General features: G+C 35.4%; 1 protein-coding gene across 5 annotated transcripts in view; it reads right to left on the reverse strand.

The window, feature by feature from the left end:
• Positions 1-19018, reverse strand: part of LOC100933889 (E1A-binding protein p400-like) — a 136130-nt gene that overhangs the window by 36723 nt on the left and 80389 nt on the right. For 3 of the 5 annotated variants that reach the window (XM_031948371.1, XM_023496948.2, XM_031948370.1), the window contains 9 exons: positions 18348-18517; positions 17853-18027; positions 17597-17733; positions 16816-17002; positions 15345-15511; positions 13111-13289; positions 11939-12181; positions 9795-9959; positions 4518-4685 (listed from right to left, as the gene is read on the reverse strand). In XM_031948371.1, the coding sequence (XP_031804231.1) occupies positions 4518-4685; positions 9795-9959; positions 11939-12181; positions 13111-13289; positions 15345-15511; positions 16816-17002; positions 17597-17733; positions 17853-18027; positions 18348-18517 (1591 nt within the window). The remainder of the gene's footprint in view (positions 1-4517; positions 4686-9794; positions 9960-11938; positions 12182-13110; positions 13290-15344; positions 15512-16815; positions 17003-17596; positions 17734-17852; positions 18028-18347; positions 18518-19018) is intronic. The other 2 variants (XM_031948373.1, XM_031948372.1) reach the window with 1 other exon arrangement.

Genomic DNA, 19018 nt, shown 5'->3' on the forward strand with positions numbered 1-19018 from the left:
ATGGCCTATTCATACACAGATCACAAAACTGTATTACAAAGCAGTCATTATCGAAACAATCTAGTACTAGCTAAGAAACAGAGTAGTAATTCAGTGGGATAGATAAGGTATATAATATATAGTAGTAAGTGACCATAGAAAGCTAGTATTTGGATTTTTTAAATTATATCTTTTTTATTTACAAAAAATATGCACATAAGTAATTTTTCCAACACTGACTCTTTCAAAACTTTCTGTTCCAAATTTTCCCCTCCTTCCTCCTACCTCCTCCCCTAAATGACAAGTAGTCCAATACATGTTAAATTCAATATAGGTGTACATATTTATACAGTTATCTTACTGCACAAGAAAAACCAGATCTAGAAAGAAAAAAAAATCTAGTAATCCAGTATTTGATAACCACAAAGGTCTAAGCTTTTGAGACTCTAGGGAGAATTCACTATTTGACAAAAACGAATAAGAAAATTAGAAAGCAATCTGACAGAAATCCTCATATAGTATGCCAAGATATGGACAAAATGTATACATGACTTAAAAATAAAGGGTGATACCATAAGCAAAAAAGAGCGCATCATATAGTTTATCTATCAGATATGTATAATCGAATGAGACAGAAAACGTTGTCAAGTCATTTGTCAATCATGCCTCATTCTCTGTGGCCCCATATGGGATTTTCTTGGCAAAGATACTGGAGTGATTTGTCATTTCCTTTTCCAGTTCATTTCACAGATGAGGACACTGAGGCAAACTGTGACTTACATAGAGTCACATAGTAAGTGATACCAAGAGCAAATTAGGGCAGCATAGAATAGTTTACCTATTAAATATATGAATAAGAGAATAATGTATAATCAAACAGAAGATAAAGAGTACTATGGAATGAATTTAAAGTGAATAATTTTAATTACATTAAAGAGGTTTTATGCAAACAAAACGAAAGCAACAAATATTAGAAAGAAAGCAGACAACTGGGACGAGATAGAGAACTTTTTACAGCAAGTTTCTCTGATAAAGAAAGGCCTTATATCTCAAAGACAGAGAATTGACTCAAATTTATAAGGATACAAATCATTTACAATTAATGAAGTTTCAAAAGATATAAACACGCAGTTCATATGAAAAAAAATGTTCTAAAGAAAATTAAAACAACTCTAAAGCACTACCTAACACACATCAGATTGGCTAATAAAACAGAAAAGGAAAATATCAAATGTTGGACAGGGATGTGGGAAAACTGGGTCACTACAGCAATGGATGGAGTTGTTAATTGATCTAACCATTCTGGAAAACAATTTGGAACTATGCCCAAAGGGCTATAAAACTGTTTATTCTCTTTGATGGAGCAGTAACATTACTAGGTCTAAATGCCAAAGAGACATTTAAAAAAAGAAAAAAAAGGTAAAAGATGTAGGGACAAAACTATTTATAGCAGCTTTTTCTGTGGTGGAAATGAATTGAAAATTGAGGGGATGCCTATCAACATAGTATAGGTAACAGGAATATTGTATAATGATACATGATTTAGCTATTCTTATCAATACAATGGTTAAAGTTAATTCTGAAAGACTTGGAAAAATTCTGTCAACCTCCAGACAAAGAATTAATAGAGTTGAATGCAGAGCAAAGCATACCTTTTAAACATTACTTTTCTTGGGCGGTTTTTTTTTTTTTGGTCTGTGTTTTCTACCACAACTTAACTAATATGGAAATGTTTTGTGTAACTACACATGTATAACATATCAAATTGCTTTCCCTCTCAAAGAAGTAAGAAGAGGGACGGTGGAAGAGAACTTAAAACTCAAAAAAAATTTAAATGAATGCTAAAAATTGCTTTTACACGTAATTGGAAAAATATATATTAAAAAGAACACTGGAGTGCACACTCATCTTCTATTTGTAAAAAATAAGAAAGTAAGGAGTAGGCTAAAATTCAGTTATTAGGCTCAATTTATTGTGATTCTAACACTGGACCTAACAATTTTATTTTCTTCATTTTAATCAAATTATTGGATTTTTTTTTGAGATCTTGTTAGAGATATGTAAATAAATTGAAACAGAAAATTAATCTTAGTTAAGCATTAAGTGTATTTATAATGTAAAAGTGGATTTTTACTCTTTTTTTTTGGTAACAATTTTATAACAATTCCTATTTGACACAACAAATGGCAATGGAAACGGGGATACATTTCTATTAATAAATTTTATTAATAACATCTACCTCCCTCGCCAATCCTTTTAAAAAACAAACTATAATAGTATTTAAAATAAGGGTCTGAGTGTAGATATATGCATATCATATGCACAGATGTAATGTACACATATATGAATATAGACCCATATATCTATATCTATATTTCTTTCTTTTTATATATATGCATATTTGTATAAACATATATATATACATATATACGTACACATGTACACGTACACACACACACACATTTTATCTATTTATCTAACTATATATTTATCGATGGGATTCCCATTGAATTGTTCTTAGACAGTGAAATGTAGTCTATGCTAAAAACCATTACATTGAACTCCCAATCCCTATATTTATGCCCACCTGCATTTTTGATTTCCTTCAGAAGCTAATTGTACAATATTTCAGAGTCTGATTCTTTTTGTACAGCAAAATAACGGTTTGGTCATGTATACTTATTGAGTATCTAATTTATATTTTAATATATTTAACATCTACTGGTCATCCTGCCATCTGGGGAAGGGGGTGGGGGGTAAAATTGGAACAAGAGGTTTGGCAATTGTTAATGCTGTAAAGTTACCCATGCATATAACCTGTAAATAAAAGGCTATTAAATAAAAAAATAAAAAAAAAAGAAATGTAGTCTATGGAAGAAGAGCTTTACAACAGTCACCCCAAGCAGCCATTCCCCAAGGTGCCCAGTCACATCTGTCAATTAATTCCACCCCAATAGTCAATAAACTCTGGCAAAAGTCAAGTATCACACAAGGAGAGAATAAAGTTTCAGCATTCTTTTTTGTGAGTTATTTTTTCCTCTCTGCTTCTGTTTCTCTCATTTTTACCTCTTTGTTTCGTTTCTTTTTATAATTCTCTTCTTTTCTCCCCAGCTAATGGTTCTCCTCATTCCTTCAGATTCTCCTCATCATTTAGGCCAAAAAAGTTCTTCTTGCACAAAGTACCATTCAGGTACATAGGTACTACTACTCAACTTCAATATTTTGCCACAAAAAAATTTATTTCTTAAAATTCATCATTTGGTGAAAAAAACTACTTAACATTTCTTTATTGCTATAATACATTGTCTGGCATACAATAAACAATTAAATGCTTATTGACTGATTGATTGATATCTTGAAAGACCTTAATCTTAAGCTTACATCCATTCAAAACAACAGAAAATCACCCATGTGATTTTTTTTTTATAGATTTTTTTTTTTTTAGAATATAAATTAAAATGAAAGAACCACAGGTGTTATAGTAGAAGGCATTTTAGAAAGCAATGCAACCTAATTCCTTCCCTTTACAGATCAGAAGTTAAGACTCAAAAGAGGCTAAGGGACTTGCCCAAAGTCATACAGACAGAGGGAGGGAACAAATATTTATTAAGCAACTATGTGCCAGGCACTAAATATTATTCCACTTGATCCTTACAAGCCTGAGTCTTGGATGCTATTATTTCCCCCATTTTATAGATGAGGAAACAGAGGCAAGGATGAAGTGACTTATTCAGTCTGTGTCTGACTGAGGTCAAATCTGAACTCAGGTGTTCCTGACTCTAGCCTAGCACTGCACCACCTAAAGCTGCCTAGATAGTAAATGACAGGTAGAGTTTAAACCTGAGTTCTCCAAGTACAGGACCAGATGACTTCCTTAAAAAGGAGGTGACTTCAGGCCAAAAAGACAAGTGAATGACAGGGTGTTGGGCTACTGATGTGAGAACAGATCAATGATTCCTCTATTTCTCACTAATCATCGCCTGAAGCACCATTTTAAAAATCTGAAAGGGAATAAAGGTCAAGAACCAAGAAGAGTTAGGCAGGCAAGAGGGCTGAGAGAGAGGTGAGGAGAGGTTCAATATCTGCAAGGAAGTAGGAATGAAAGTAAGATCAAGAACAATAAAGAGAAAAAAGCTATGTGAGACAAAAAAGAACAGAGTTGTCAAGAAAATTTTTACCAGTTCAATGGGTTACTAACAATTTACCAAGTCAAATGACACAGGAGTCTAAAAGAAATATTTCTGTTAGTGAGCTGAAAAATCTAAGCACACTGGTAGCTTACAGTAGGCAAATGTCAACAAAACAAAACAAAACAAAAAAAAAGAAAGAAAAAATAGTAAATCTACATGAAACTAATTATCACATCTGTGGAAATCATCACAAGTCTAATCTGTAGTTTTGAACTACTTATTCAGCAAGAGCCACAAAACAGATTCATTTTAATCATTGGGAAATACAGCTGAGATAATTAGGTCTAAGGTAACAGAATTAAGCTAAAGTAACAGAATGTTTGTTTTTGAACAAGAAAGATTACATACCTGGTGGATTTCCTGGTGTAGAACTTGGAACATTTACTTGGTTCTTATTTCCCAGGGCATTCAAAGCATTCTGGACAGCACCAGCCTGAGACACTGTCTGCATAACAACTGGGCCTTGAGGACGCAAATACTGTTGTCCTGGAGCAGAGACAATCTGAAGAACACTCCCTGCAATTTAAATGACATCAAGAATCATTGTGGGGTCTAAAGGACACTATTCTATTTACTGACTACATTCATTGTTGCATTGCCCAAGAATATAAAAGATGTGTTGGGGATATAAAGTTTCAAAAAACAAACTAAATAACTAAATAAGATAAATATAAAATCAAGTACTGAGAGGAAAAAAATATAAATAACTACACTTATTAAGATAAAAGGAACAAAGTTTCTTTATTCCACTCCTCTGATGCCTCATCACACCATGGGTTCTCAAAAGCAGCAGAAGAAAACAAGACTAGGCAGGTTCAACCAAGATGGAAAGGCTTCCAGTATCTGTGGTCCACCAACTATACCTAAGGTTGGAGGCCTTAATCATTAGTTTAGTCAGAGGGTGAGAAATTTTGTCAAACACAGCAAGCCTAAAAGAGTACTTTAGTAAATCCTGGACATGTTATAATCTTCTTTAAGTTTAAGCCTAGGAAGAATTTATAAGTAATTTAGAATTCTAGCCTTTTCCAATTCCTAATTAGACCCTTCTTGAAAAGTTCCTCACTCTAATCATGTAGATGGTAGTCTTCTATCTTCTTAGACTTTTGAGATATGTAATGTATTCTTCTTTAAAGATTTGCCAAACTCATCACTATGCAAAAATGAAGTAAAGTTTAAATGTCCCAATTCTTATGACATACTTACCCCTTTGCACACATCACTTACTTCAATGCATTAAAAACATGCAATTTCCTAAAAGACAATTTTCTCTCCAGTACAAACTATGATCCCTCTTTGAGTTGGTAAATAAGTTTGAGGATATTTATGGCCCAAAAAAGTAATCTCCCTACAGCCAACCTAGTGCTGAGCCACTCCATCTAAGCTAAGGCAGACCACAGACATCAAAGTTAACAGATCAAAAATGAACCTGTATTTTTAGAGTTTCCAGCTTGTTAGTTAATACCTCTGCAGGGGTCCTCAAACTTTTTAAATAGGGGGCCAATTCACTGTCCCTCAGACCTTTGGAGGGCCAGACTATAGTAAAAACAAAAACTTTGTTTTGTGGGCCTTTAAATAAAGAAACTTCATAGCCGTGGGTGAGGGGAATAAAGATCCTCGGCTGCTGCAACTGGCCCACAGGCCATAGTTTGAGGACCTCTGCTAAGGGTTTTGTATTCCTGACAGGGTCTTCAAAAAACTTCAGAGTGAAGAAGCATCAGAACAGAATTTTAGAAGATGTTTCCAATGCATCTATGATGCAAATTTTAATACTATATTTTATTTCCAAGAATGTGTATCAGTACCTTTCTATTCATAAGCATTAGCTATATTAGGCTATTTTATGGGATTGAAAAGATACCATATACCACAAAAGTGTTAATATGCACATGGTATGAATATTAAATTGTCTTATACTATTTTTTTTATTGGAACTGTCTATCTCACCCAGCTAAAAGAAAAGGAATGATTTATGAGTTTGATCCCACTATTGATTAGCACAAGAACTTTAACTACTTCTGACCTTAACAGTTTCACCTCTTCTTATGTAACCTGATAACCATTCTCCATCAGCCCCTGGGAGCCACCATGTTAATGCCAAACTCAAAGCAGACAGCTGATCATCATAGACCATTCCACCTAAGAACTCCCAAGCTCAAGGGATTAAACCAATTTCAGCCTTCATGGGAGAAGGCAACAAACCACCCAACTAGGTTTTCCATATGTTATCAGATTTTTTTAACGTAAAATATTTTCCACAAGTACTTTCATGTCACATTTGTCAAATTTATATACCTTGATCAAGGAATATGCAATTCCAATAAATCAATAAGCATTATTAAATGCCAATTATGAGGCTGGCATTTTTAGGTGTTGGAGTTAAAAGTATAATAAACTTTTTCTGAAAGAGTTTACAATTCTATAAAAGGAAATGAGAAATGTGGAGATAAAAAGAGCAAGGTTCAGCAACTGATGGAATAAGGAAAAATAAAGAGTTAAGGATGGTGCCAACACAGTTATAAAGCCAAGAGACTGGAAGAATGACAGTATCTTAGAAAATAAAGAAATATGGAAGAAAAGAAGGTTCAAAGAGAAAGAAAGCAAACAACTTTGGACAAATTCCACAAAAAGGTTTCTAAGACCTCTTATGGCATTTGGTGATGGTGAGAATAAAGCTCAGAGGAGTGACTAGGGCTAGATATGCATACACATATTCTCTGTGAGTTCTCTACACTGAGGTGATCATTAAAGTAGTATATGAAATCATTAAGGAACAAAATGTAGTTACAGAAGAGTGCAGCCTGCAGGGCACTGGAGAATATCCCTAGTTGGGGGGTATGATTGACACACACTGTGGATCACCCTCTCCTCACAATACCTCCTTTCTCTAGGTTTCTAAGACACCTCTCCTGATTCTCCTTGCCAAACTGACCAGTCCTTCTGTTTCCTTTGCTAGATCCTCCTCAAGATCGTGACCTCTGAGGCCAGCCCCTCAGGGTTCTGTCTAGGACCTCTTCTTTTTTCCCTTTATGCTATTTCACTTGGAGCTCTCATCTGTTCCTATGGATTTTAATGACAATCTCTGTGCTACTCATTCTCAGATCTACTTATCCAATCCTAACTTCTTTGGTGATCTCCAGCCAACTAGATGATACAGCAGATAGAGAGCTAGACCTGGCGTCAAGAAAACGTGAATTCAAATCAGGTCTCAGACATTTATTAGAAATGTGACTCTGGCCAAGTCATTTAACTGGTTTGCTTCAGTTTCCTTAACTGTTAAGTGGGCATAATGAAAGCACCTGACTCACAGAGCTGTTGTGAGGATCAAATGAGAAAATACTTATGAAGTGCTACGCTCCATGCGTAGCACACAGTAGTTTACTAAATAAATCCTTCCCTTTCTAGGGTTATAACTCCAGTTGCCTTTCAGACATCGTGAACTGAATGTCTAGTAAATATCTTAAATTCAACCTGTCCAAAACAGAAGCCCTCTTCCCCTGTTCTCCTCCCTCTTACTGCAAGGCCATGCAGCTAGTCAGGCATCCTCCTTGTGTCTTCAATACTCCTTTTTATGGCTCACTACCCCACCAGCCCCCAGGCTTTTGCCAAGACCTGTCAGTTTCTCCTCTGCACTCTCTGTCCCCTTAGGGCAGACTCTCATCACGTCACCTCTGAATTACTGCAGAAGCCTCCTTGGAGAAAGGAGAGAGGTGGAGTGTGTCTCAAGACTCACCACCCTCCGATTCATTCTCCATTTATTTTCCTAAAGCTCAGGTCTGATCACGTCATCCCTCTCCCACTACTCCCTCTCCCCCAACCCTTCATTCATTCGATGAACCCCAGTGGCTCCCTATCACCTCCAGGAACAAATAAAAAATGCTCTATTTGGTCTTCAAAGTTTTTCATAACCTGGCCTCCTCTCTAATCTTCTCCCTCCCTGACACACCCTCTTCAATTCAGTGAGACTAACCTCCTGTCTGTTCCATCAACAAGCCCATCTCTTAACTTGAACATTCTCTATCCTCATGCCTGGAACACTCTCCCTCCTCCATTCTACCTGTAGAGGTGTCCTTATGACTGTCCTTCCTGACCTTCCCAACTAAAATGCCACCTTCTACAGGAGACCTTCCTCAAGCCCTCTAATTATATTGCCTTCTTTCTATTAATTCTTTCCTATTCATTCTCCATATAATTTGCTGTGTATTTATGTGTACGTGTAGACAGATAGAGATATAGAGAATTATTTACATGTTGCCTCCTCCAGGAGGCTGTAAGCTCCTCAAAGATAGGACCTTTGCCATTTTCTCCTTAGAACTTAGAATAAGTGTGGAACATAATAAATGAAGACTGACTGACATGCTATATGATAAGCCAGTAATGGAATCAGACATGAAAGAGACCCGAGAGGTGATCTAGCCTAACTCTCTAAAACAAAACAAACAAATATATATATATATATATATATATATATATTAGTTAATATCAATTTTTTTTCCTTTCTATTACTTTCTCTTAATCAGAGTTGCTTTAATTTGCACAAATCTATTAGAGATTTGAAACATTTTTTCATGGCTCTTGAGAGCTAAGATTTCCTCTTTTGAATAACACCTGTTCATAATCTTTGACCATCTATCAATGGGGAATGGCTCTTATTTTTAAAAATTTCAATCAGTTCCTCATGTATCTCAGAAATGAGTCCTTTTATCAGAGAAAAAATGCCGCAAAGGTTCTGTCTCCAAATTATCCACTTCCCTACTCATTTTAGCTACATTAGTTTTGTTCTGCACAAAACTTTATTTTACATAGTCAAAAGTGTTCATTTTAACCTCTGCTATCCTCCTATTACTTATCTGATCATGAAATCTTTCATTTCATAGATGAAACAGGAAATGTCTTCCTTGCTCCTCTAAACTGTTATGATATGACCTTTTATGTTTAAGTCACATATCCATTTGTTACTTCTCTTACATGATGTGCTAAATCTAATTTCTGTCAGTAGGCTTTCTAATTTCCACAGCAGTTTTTTTGATTAATGAGCTTTTACCCAAAGATGGGTCTACTCTTTGTTCCTATACCCTCACACATAGTACAAACAGATATTTAATACTTGTTGACTGATTTGAGTAAAACAATCTGTTTTTAACATGTTGAGTTTGAAATATCTCTGGTCTATTTCATTTGAAATGTCCAACAGACAGTGACATGGGACCATGGCTTAAACTGGAATTAAAACTATGGATCTGTAAGTCACCTATGTAGAGATAATTAAACCAGTAGGAGCTCGTGAGCTTTGAGAGAAGAAAAGATAGTTCAGGATTGATCATAAACATCCACAATTAGGGGACATTTTATAGATGAAGAGACAATAAGGGAGAATGAAGGCTCAAATCAAATAGGAAGAAAATCAGCCTCTAGGAATGAAAATGTCATCTAGTTTAAACTGCTCTTCTGATAAGATGAGGAAACTACAGTCCCAAAAAGTTAAGTGACTTGCCCAAAATCACACAGGCAGTAGACATCAGACTTGAAAAAGATCCATGCTTTCAGATTCCATATCCAATGCTCGTTCTACTGCCCCATGCCAACTTCATCACAAAAATTGTTGTTTTATTGATAAATTGATTTTACCTTGCAGTTGTAGGGGCTGGCCTGCAGTAAGCTGTCGGAGCTGACTATGGGACAAGGTAAATTTGTTCCCTTGGAATTGAAGGGTCACAGGGGTCTCTGGCTGAGCCACTCGATTCTGTGTCCCTGCTATGGAAGCCAGTTGGGCAATTTTCACAACCTCTCCACCTGTTAAAATAGAATACTTTGTGAAAATCTGAAAATGTTACACTAATACACAAGAATCACTACAAATCAGCAAGTGTAAAAGACAGACACCACAGGAATTCAGCAGGCATTGCTTTCTAATACTTTTAGAAAATAATGCTTTTTTTTTAAAGTATAAAAATTAAGAAGACCAGTAAAAAATATCAAACTTATCTGATGAATCTATTTTAACCAAAACTGGCAAAGAATTTAGCTATCTGTTTTGACAACCCATTTTTGAACCAAACTATGAATAAATGTCTTCACTTTACTCCCCCAGTAACAAACACAGAAAACACATTATTTTAAACTAATAAGTAAAAAATAGGGATTTTGCATTTATTCACATGATATATTTGCTATGTACCAGGAAGCTCGCATATCAACCTATGATCTTCAGAAACTCTCATGATGTAAAAATTCACAATTTCTCAATCTAACTCCATGGAGAAATTTCAGAGTTAAGATGAGAACATTATATCCTGAAGAAAGAGTAGGTAACTATTTCAATGGCATGAACCTATTCAAAATTTTGGTATGGCATAAATAATACCAATCAAAAAGATATAGATAGATAGATAGATATAAAATTCAAAATGTTAAGTTTCACATTTTCACCAAATTTTCCATTATCTGTTGTTGTATTTTAAGCTATAAGATAAAATGTGAAACTGCTCATGTTGTTTAAATGCTTGCTTTGCAAAGCAAAGCAAAGCAAAGCAAAGCAAACAAAATGAAACCAATGTGTAATGTGTACAAAGTCTCAGAAGGTAAGTGTACACAGACTTTAACAGGATAAGTTTTTTTTTCCTTTTTTTCAATACAATGGTTGATATTCGAGTCTCAATGTTCCTCCTAAGGAAGTCAAAACTAGGCTTATTAGTGGTGCGACATAGAGAACAGTTAGTAAGAATATTGACCTAAAGACATCTCAGTGAGAGGAGCAGAAAAAGGAAATTGAAACAGGACTCAGAAAAATCCCCAGCACTGTTGTCCTTCCTCAGTTCAGAAGTCATGACTCAACTTGGACTAATCCAGGTTGGAACATGCCAGGTCTAAACCATTTCTCTTTCAATATAACCAAGTACCTTCCCCTCAGCCCAAAGGAAGATAGGTAAAAAGTTCATTTGTGCAAAGGGGACTAGTTTTGAAAATATGTAACATGGGGATATTTAAGTGGCCCTCATTTTTAGGACAATTAAATGCAGGCAAGGTCATGAGCTGGGACTGGCCCCAAGAGACATGGGAGGGCAACTTGAAAATGGAACTAGTCTCTCTTAACTTACTAATTCACTTGGTTTCCTACTATCCAGAGAAGCACTTGCACAATTTTGTTACTCAAAAATGCCCATGGCAGAATGAAAAGAAGAAAGTGTGGCTGTGGCTGTGGCTGTGTGTGTGTGTGTGTATGTGTGTGTAAATATAACATTTCTAGGATTCACTCCAAGCTTAAATTTGACAGAGAATATCCACCTAAAAAGAAACAATCTTTTTTTTTTTTTTAAAGAAAAAACTTAAAGCCAATTCACATAGTTGGAAAAGAAGTGAAATCTAGATCCATTAATTTTCATTTCATTAAACTGGTTCTATTATAATAGTTGAGCCATGGAATTGACACACCAGAACCTTGATTCCTACCCATGTCCCCATACTATACCCTAGCACACCAAAGCAGCACAGTGAACAGCTTGAGGAAAGCATAGAGTTTAATGTTTGGGGGATTAGAAGACAGAATAAGAGAAAGGGAAGATGGTCCTCTTTACTGACCTCTTGGGAGAAATCCCTCTCCCTTCTACATTATGTCAGGAAATGATGTACTGGCTAGAGGCAGCACATCAGACAAGGGCTCAGGGAAAGAAAAAGTAAGGGACAGTAAAGGCTCGGCATACATTCTAATGTTCTTAGTACAACCTCTTTGGAGCAAAAAGGTGGGGAAAACCTGGAAAGGGGAGGCCACTTACTAGGCAACCGTGCCTGGGCCTGAGAGGTCAGTACCAGCCTCTGAGGAAGCACACTCTGTTGGATGGTGTGCGAGGGGGCCTGGGGCTGGGGCTGGGTCTGGCCTAGCTGGGAGGCCTGGGCCGAGTTCTGACCCCGCTGTTTCACAGGATTGGCTGTGCTAGTTGCTGTGGTGAAGGTCGCTGCTGGCTGGTGTCTTGGAGCACCGGGAGGAGCCTGAGATGTCTGAAACTGTGCTGCGGCCGCTGTAATCAATAAGGTTTGTTTGGGCAAAGCTGTTAAATGTTCTTAATCAAGGACAATATTTTAAACCGGTATTTTAAAGAAATTAAAAGGAAAAAGAATTATTTTGCATTTTTTTTTCTCAAATGATAACTCCTCTCTCTTCCAAGGACAGGCCCATTTATAGCCTATGGAATATGAGAGAAATACTGTATTTTATTAATTATTACTAATTATTTTTACTTAAGAGCTCATTAACAATTTTAATAGTATATTATCAGACTTAAGTGGAAAAGTAATATTGAGACCAATTCAATCATGCTGTCAGCCCTAAACAATGAATACAAACTATTTCCTAAATAGTAAACTACAAACACAAATTTCACTTTCATGTTTTTTTTTCCCCCTCAAGAATCTTTGTATCAAAGGGATGACTCATTTTGTAATTTGAACCTCAGGAAAGTTTGACAGAAATAATACTGAAAAATCTTATGCTTGGACATTAAATTATAACATTTACTTTTTTTGTCATTAAATTCTATGCCTTTTAAAAAACACAATCCATTTATAATTAAAGATATGACACAAAATTTATAAAATCAAGATCATGCGATTTCAATCATTTTAAAGCTAAAACAATAAATATGATTTAATATGCACTTGCCTTCATGAGCTCAATTTTTCCTATATTTTCCAGCATCATTAATGCTAAAAGAAAAATTCCAGGTAAGTGATGAATTCTATCACTTAGCTAAAAGAAATGTTTGCAACTATATATATGGCTTCTCCAGAGTAGTCAGCCATGTGGAGAACTTTCTTCATATGTCTGCATGTAATTACAAGGCTTAGGGCAAAACAATTCTTATAAAAACCACTCTTTTAAAAAGTTAGCACTTAATTTGACCCTTGAAAATTTCTGAGAAAAAAGGAAATGAAGCTGCTACAGAAATACCTTTTGCATCCTGATTGGCTGAGAATGTGGCAATGGGTGGTCTTCCTCGAACTTGCCCCTGGGAAGTTATTGCGGTGGCAGTAGTGGCTGCTGACACTGTCCGTGAGGAGCTCTGTGTACTTGGGAAAGCTACTGTCCTACCCTCAGGCTTTTGTCCATATTGCACAGGCTGAAACAACCTATATACACATTTACCAAGACAAAATGCAAAGAGTAAATTAGAGTTCATAAACAACAGAAAACATGGTTTTTCAAACAAATGAGCAAGTTCTTTGGTTTCAAAAGGATCTTATTCACAGAGATTCAAAACATGTTTTGCTCTTAATCTTAAAAAGATCATATATAAAAAAAAATAACTTGTTGCTGTGAATGCTTATTGGTTTTTGGTAATTTAATCAGTCAATTCAAACCATTTAATTTCAGATATCAGAAGAGCAATTCCATACGATTTCAACAAAACTTCATTAATTTGTGTTCTCTAAATTACAGAGTAATTTTTAAAGATTCTCTTATTACTTTCAAATATATAAATGTTTCCAAGAAGAGATCTTACATGTCTGCTTTTATGAAGTGATGTGACTGATCTATAATTAGCAGCACCAGTTTTTACAAAAATAATGTACAAAAGAAATTAAATGTTTCCTTAAATGAGTTCTACAATGTTCTCTACAATCTGACTGTCACTAATAATTTGCTTAGAAAAATAGACCCTTCCAAAAGATGTTATGAGACAATTTAAAGATAAAGTTATACATAGCACAGAACAAACAAAGGATTTCTAATGTCCACATTATGGGAGTTAACATTACAAATGTTTTGCTTCAGAATTACTTCAGAAATTTAATTTTTTAAAGAGGTAAAAAAGATGGGGTGTGCAATGAAATATTTAGTCATCTGGTTATTAATATGCTAAAAGACTAACAAGTTTAGGATATGCTTTGTACTAAAAGACTAACTTAAAAGTTCAGGATATACTTAATGTTAAGGCTAAAACTTTAAGTTAGCAACAATTTACTGAGTCTCAGACTGTCCAGTGGAGGACAAAGGTCATTCCCAATAGTAACAAAGAGTTACAGGAATCTAGATAAAGAAGGAACTAAGAAGGCGAAAAGGCTATGCATGGGACCAGAGACAAAGAAACTGGATCTCTGAAGAAGGAAGCAGGTTCAGATCTAACCACCTGTGTGTCAAGTCTATAGCAAGGAAGGATTTACCAGATCATCATTAAAAAAAGGTATCCTGTTAGCAATGCACAGATACATTCCAGTTGTTACCCTGGCATCATGAACTAGGTCTATGCAAGTCTTTGTAAATTGAAAACCAAGAACAGTAGGGCTTGCAAGATGATGTTATGAACAATACTGGGAAATGGAAAGAGATTATTAAGTTGTTTCAATTATGCCCAGCTCTTCATGATCCTATCTGGGGTTTTCTTGGCCAAGATATTGGACTGCTTTGCCACTGCCTTTTCCAGCTCAATGTACAGAAGAGGAAACTGAGGCAAACAGGGTTAACTGACATGCCCAGGGTCACATAACTCTATGTGTTTAAGAACAAATTTGAACTCGGGTTTTCCTGACTCCAGGCCTGGTACTCTATCCATTGCATCACCTAGCTGCCTCTACAGATTATGATGCAGTAGCTTTAATGTCCCCTTTTATCAATGGCTTGGTTTCCTCAGTACTGAGTATGGAGAATGCTTAACAAAGGCCAATAAGAATTTATTAGCCAGATATGTCACAATCTAATCAAAAGTTCTTTGAACTAAAAAAGACAGAGAAAGGAGAAGATTATTTATATTTCCCCAAATTAGCTACTACAGAGAGTAGCTACAAAGAGAACAGAAATATGGCTGTAAAAATACCCATCAATTCACAGACGATTAAATATAAAAACAGAAGACAAAAAGAAAGCCTATGGTCTTTTTTGTCTGTATACAATGCCCAAAGTTCAGGCAACAAACAAGAGGAGCTAAATCAGAGAACTTAAGAAATCATTTATTCTAATCTCTACTTTATCATTGGGCAAATTGAAGCATGGGGCCTAAATAACTTACTCGAGGTTATGAGGTTCATTAACATTAGAATACTAGGTATATTGAGTAAGTCTATGTACCAGTGAAGTGTACCTTTATCAGGGAAAACCTATGTGCTTCTAAAAGCTCGAAAGAATTTGAGCATTATTCCTGTTACTAAACATTTTTATTATAAATTTATGCTTAATACACAACTTACTTGCTGGGCTTAAGTTTCACTGCATTAGGTCTGGCTGGTGGTGGTGATGAACTGAAGATTTCTTCTATAAGTTTTCGAGTTATCTTTTTCTTTGACAACACTTGTGCCTCATAGTGAGTGGTTCTATTTTCTAATCCAATTAGATCAAATATAGAAAGATCTGCTTCCTAATTTATAAAAAGGAAAAGAGGGGGAAAAAAGCACTTACTTCATGCACTCAGTGACACAAGGAAAATAGTAGTAGCCCCTTGTACCCTGCCTGCATTGCCAGGACTGGGAAACCTTTCTGCTGGCAAGGGCCATTTGGATGTTTAAAACAACATTCACTAGTCATGCAAAATTATCAGTTAATAGAACTCATGCAGTGAAAGCCTTCAGCTCATCATCATTTGCAGTTGCCTTGACAAATGATATCAAGGACCTTCTACAATCTGCAAGCCAGATGGTCCACACCCCTGCCCCAGACTTTTCCCCACTCCAATGTATTTAAAACTCTGCTACCAAACTCATCTTTTTCTTCTCAGCAATGCTGTACCTACCTGAAAAGTATCCAAGAGATCTCTACTTCTCAACAATGCTAGCTAGTTCTCAAAGTCCCTTAAGAATCTCCTTTCCTCTTAGCCCATCCTACCACCTACTAAGCACAGTGAAGAGGGCCTGGTCTCCTCAAACTCCCTGCCTTCTCCTAGTCCCCCCATAAGACAAGCAACAGCAGCAAGTCCCTGTAATCTTTCCTAGTCATATGCCAATTCTCAAAAATGCTGAGACAATAAGAAAAAAGGATGTCCTTAGGTTCAACTCCGCATATGACTCACCTGTTATGAGCTTGTTACCCTAAGCTTTTTAATATTTCCTTAACCCCCCTCTTAAATTGATTATTTTAAATCCCTTATTGACCTCTCTGAAGTTAATAGTAGCAATAGCAGTTCCTTAGGGAACCTAAAGAAAAATTATGTGCTTATTTTATTAAAAAGTAAATTAGTGGTAAGGGGCAAAAAAACAGATGAAAGAAACAGTGATCCCTATCTAAAAAAAAGCTGACCAATACCCAAGGATGGAAAGAAAAAATGAGATGGCCAACAAGGGGAAAATAAATTTACCAAGCGATTCACATAATAGCAAGTGGTTTTATGTAGTGAAACTACAATGAAATTACAGATGAGAGGAACACTAAACATTTTTTTCCTTTCACCTGGAATTCTCCATCCCCTTCTTTTCTACCTATTCTACTGTATTGCCTCTGTTAATCTTATCTGGAAAATTTAAAATGCGTAACACAGGACTGAGCATACAACAACCATTTGACAATATATGTATGATGGTCTGACAGAACAACTTCAGATAATTCCATTCTTAATGCTGGTTTAGCTCATACAGTTATTCCTAGGCACAAACTAACATGTTTACCAGGTATCCACTCATTAAACACATACTACTTCAATTGTTTTCCATTTGTGAATTTATTACTCACCTTCCAAAAACCACATTCCAATGCCTTTAAAATCAGAGAAGCAGATCTATATTCGAGTGTTTCCAAAACATAAGAGGAGCCAGGAAGCCTGGGATCTATCAGACCAGGATGATTACATATCCTCTGAAGTTTCATTAAAATATTCAGGACATTGACAAAATGTCCACTTTTAAGAGCTTCTTGTGTTCTGCTCATTTAAGAAAAAAAAATAGCTATATTATTCAAATTATATATGGATGTTCAAAAAATTATTTATTCTTCTATTTACTAAAGTATAATTATGTAGTATGTTGCTTAAAGGCATAATTGTCAAATTTTAATTCCTATAAAATCCAAAGTTTTTCTGTTACCATTTCAAAACCTGAGTTTCATCTTTTTTTTTTTTAAACACAAAAAGTCAGTAAATTGAACAACTGTACATAGCTATAGCAGTCTCCTTTAGAAGATTATATTCCCAGATCAGAAGGCTTAAAAGGGGTCAAAGTCATCTCAGAGATGTCTTTTGGTTCAATTCCCTGCTCTCCTATCCCTCCATGTTACCATTTTACAGAAGAAAAAAATTGAAGTCCAAAAGTGGGAAAGTGAATTTTCCAGTTACTCAGCAGTAATAAATGACAGAGCTGAATTTTCAAAAATCAATACTCTACCTCTGAATATAACACTCTTCCCACTACAGCAAGTTGCTTGACTAAGAAAATTTAGTAAATGAGTCATTGCATCTTTTTGGGTCACATTCTAATATTTGTAGCATCTCATCTCTGTCTGCAGTAGATGTCCTTACCTGGGCTGCAAGATAACATCCTCATATAAGGCCTTCTGCCGATTAGAAAGGCGACACTTTAATACATGTTCATATTTCTTTGTCAGCTGCTTGTCAACATCTCTTTTAGTTCTTCTTAAAATAAATGGCTGAGTCACCTGAAAAAAGATCATATGCAAGTTGTTCTAAGTCTTATTAGAAACTACAATACATACATATTTACTTTGAAGAAAAAATAAGTTTTGAAAATTAGCTGAAAAAAAGTAGTATGACATACTCTGTGCAACCTTATGACCACTTTATGGTAGTAATCTTGGCTCTCTTCATTAGCTGGTTTTACCGGAAAGTTCTGATAAGGTCTAGAAATTCCAGGAATCAAAAAGTGTACCATGGTCCACAATTCCATCAAGGTATTATGCAAAGGTGTGTCGATCAGAAGCAGGCGTAATTGGCTATAAACAAATCAAGCAATAAATAATAAACAGTATGAAACACTACCATATATCAATTTCTTCTGTGCTGAAGATTTTAAGAAAAGAGTAAGCAGCCATCTTTTATGGGAAATCTAAGTGAAGATCTGCCTGAAAAAAATAAAACGGACAAGATGACCTAATGAGACTTCTATCCCTGTTACTTTATGATTATAACTGAAAGGTAATTATACAGAATTGAAATTTCTTTAAAAGACAAATTTTTAAAATTAGCATGCATTTAATTACATAAAAGCCCAGAAGTATTTAGAAGAAAAAAATACTTTATTAATGTGTCCAACCTTCGTAGATTGAAAACTGCCTCCCAGTGCTTCTCAGTCATGTTCTTTACTTGCTGCATCTCATCAATGACTAAGTATTTCCACCTCACTTTCATGAAGGCGTGATGGCCTTTAAAGAACTGTTTATAAGAGGTTATGCATATGTTGAAGCTGTTGGGTTCAGTCCATTCCTGTAGTATACAAAATAAATATTTAACATTTTGTTCTGATTTCTTTTTTTTTTTTTTTTGGCAAGTGGAACAAATACTCCTAATTCCAAGAGCAATTCCTTGTTAGAAAATTAAATTAGTCACAACTGCAATCATGCAGTTCCTCAACAATTGACCCACATCTATATAGAAAATAGCAATCCGTTTATATTTTCCACATAAGCACTGTTTTCTCATGTAGTCATCCCAGGAACTTCCACTGATTCATTAAATAAAGGATTTGAAGACATTTTCACATTAGAAACAACTGATTCCCCCTGAATTTTGGAAATAAACTCATCATACAGTGCCACCCGAGCAACAGTAAAAGATGGTTTACAAAGAAATTAAAGTGAGATGAAATGTGATAACATTTATACTTTGTAGAGAAAGTTCATGTTTTGGGATGTGAGGATTCTTAATCTGGGAGTCCACAGATATCCAAAGGATTCATGAACAGATTTCAGGGAATTTGTCATATTG

This window comes from Sarcophilus harrisii, chromosome 1 (assembly GCF_902635505.1).
Source record: "Sarcophilus harrisii chromosome 1, mSarHar1.11, whole genome shotgun sequence".
NCBI classification, from domain to species: Eukaryota; Metazoa; Chordata; class Mammalia; order Dasyuromorphia; family Dasyuridae; genus Sarcophilus; species Sarcophilus harrisii.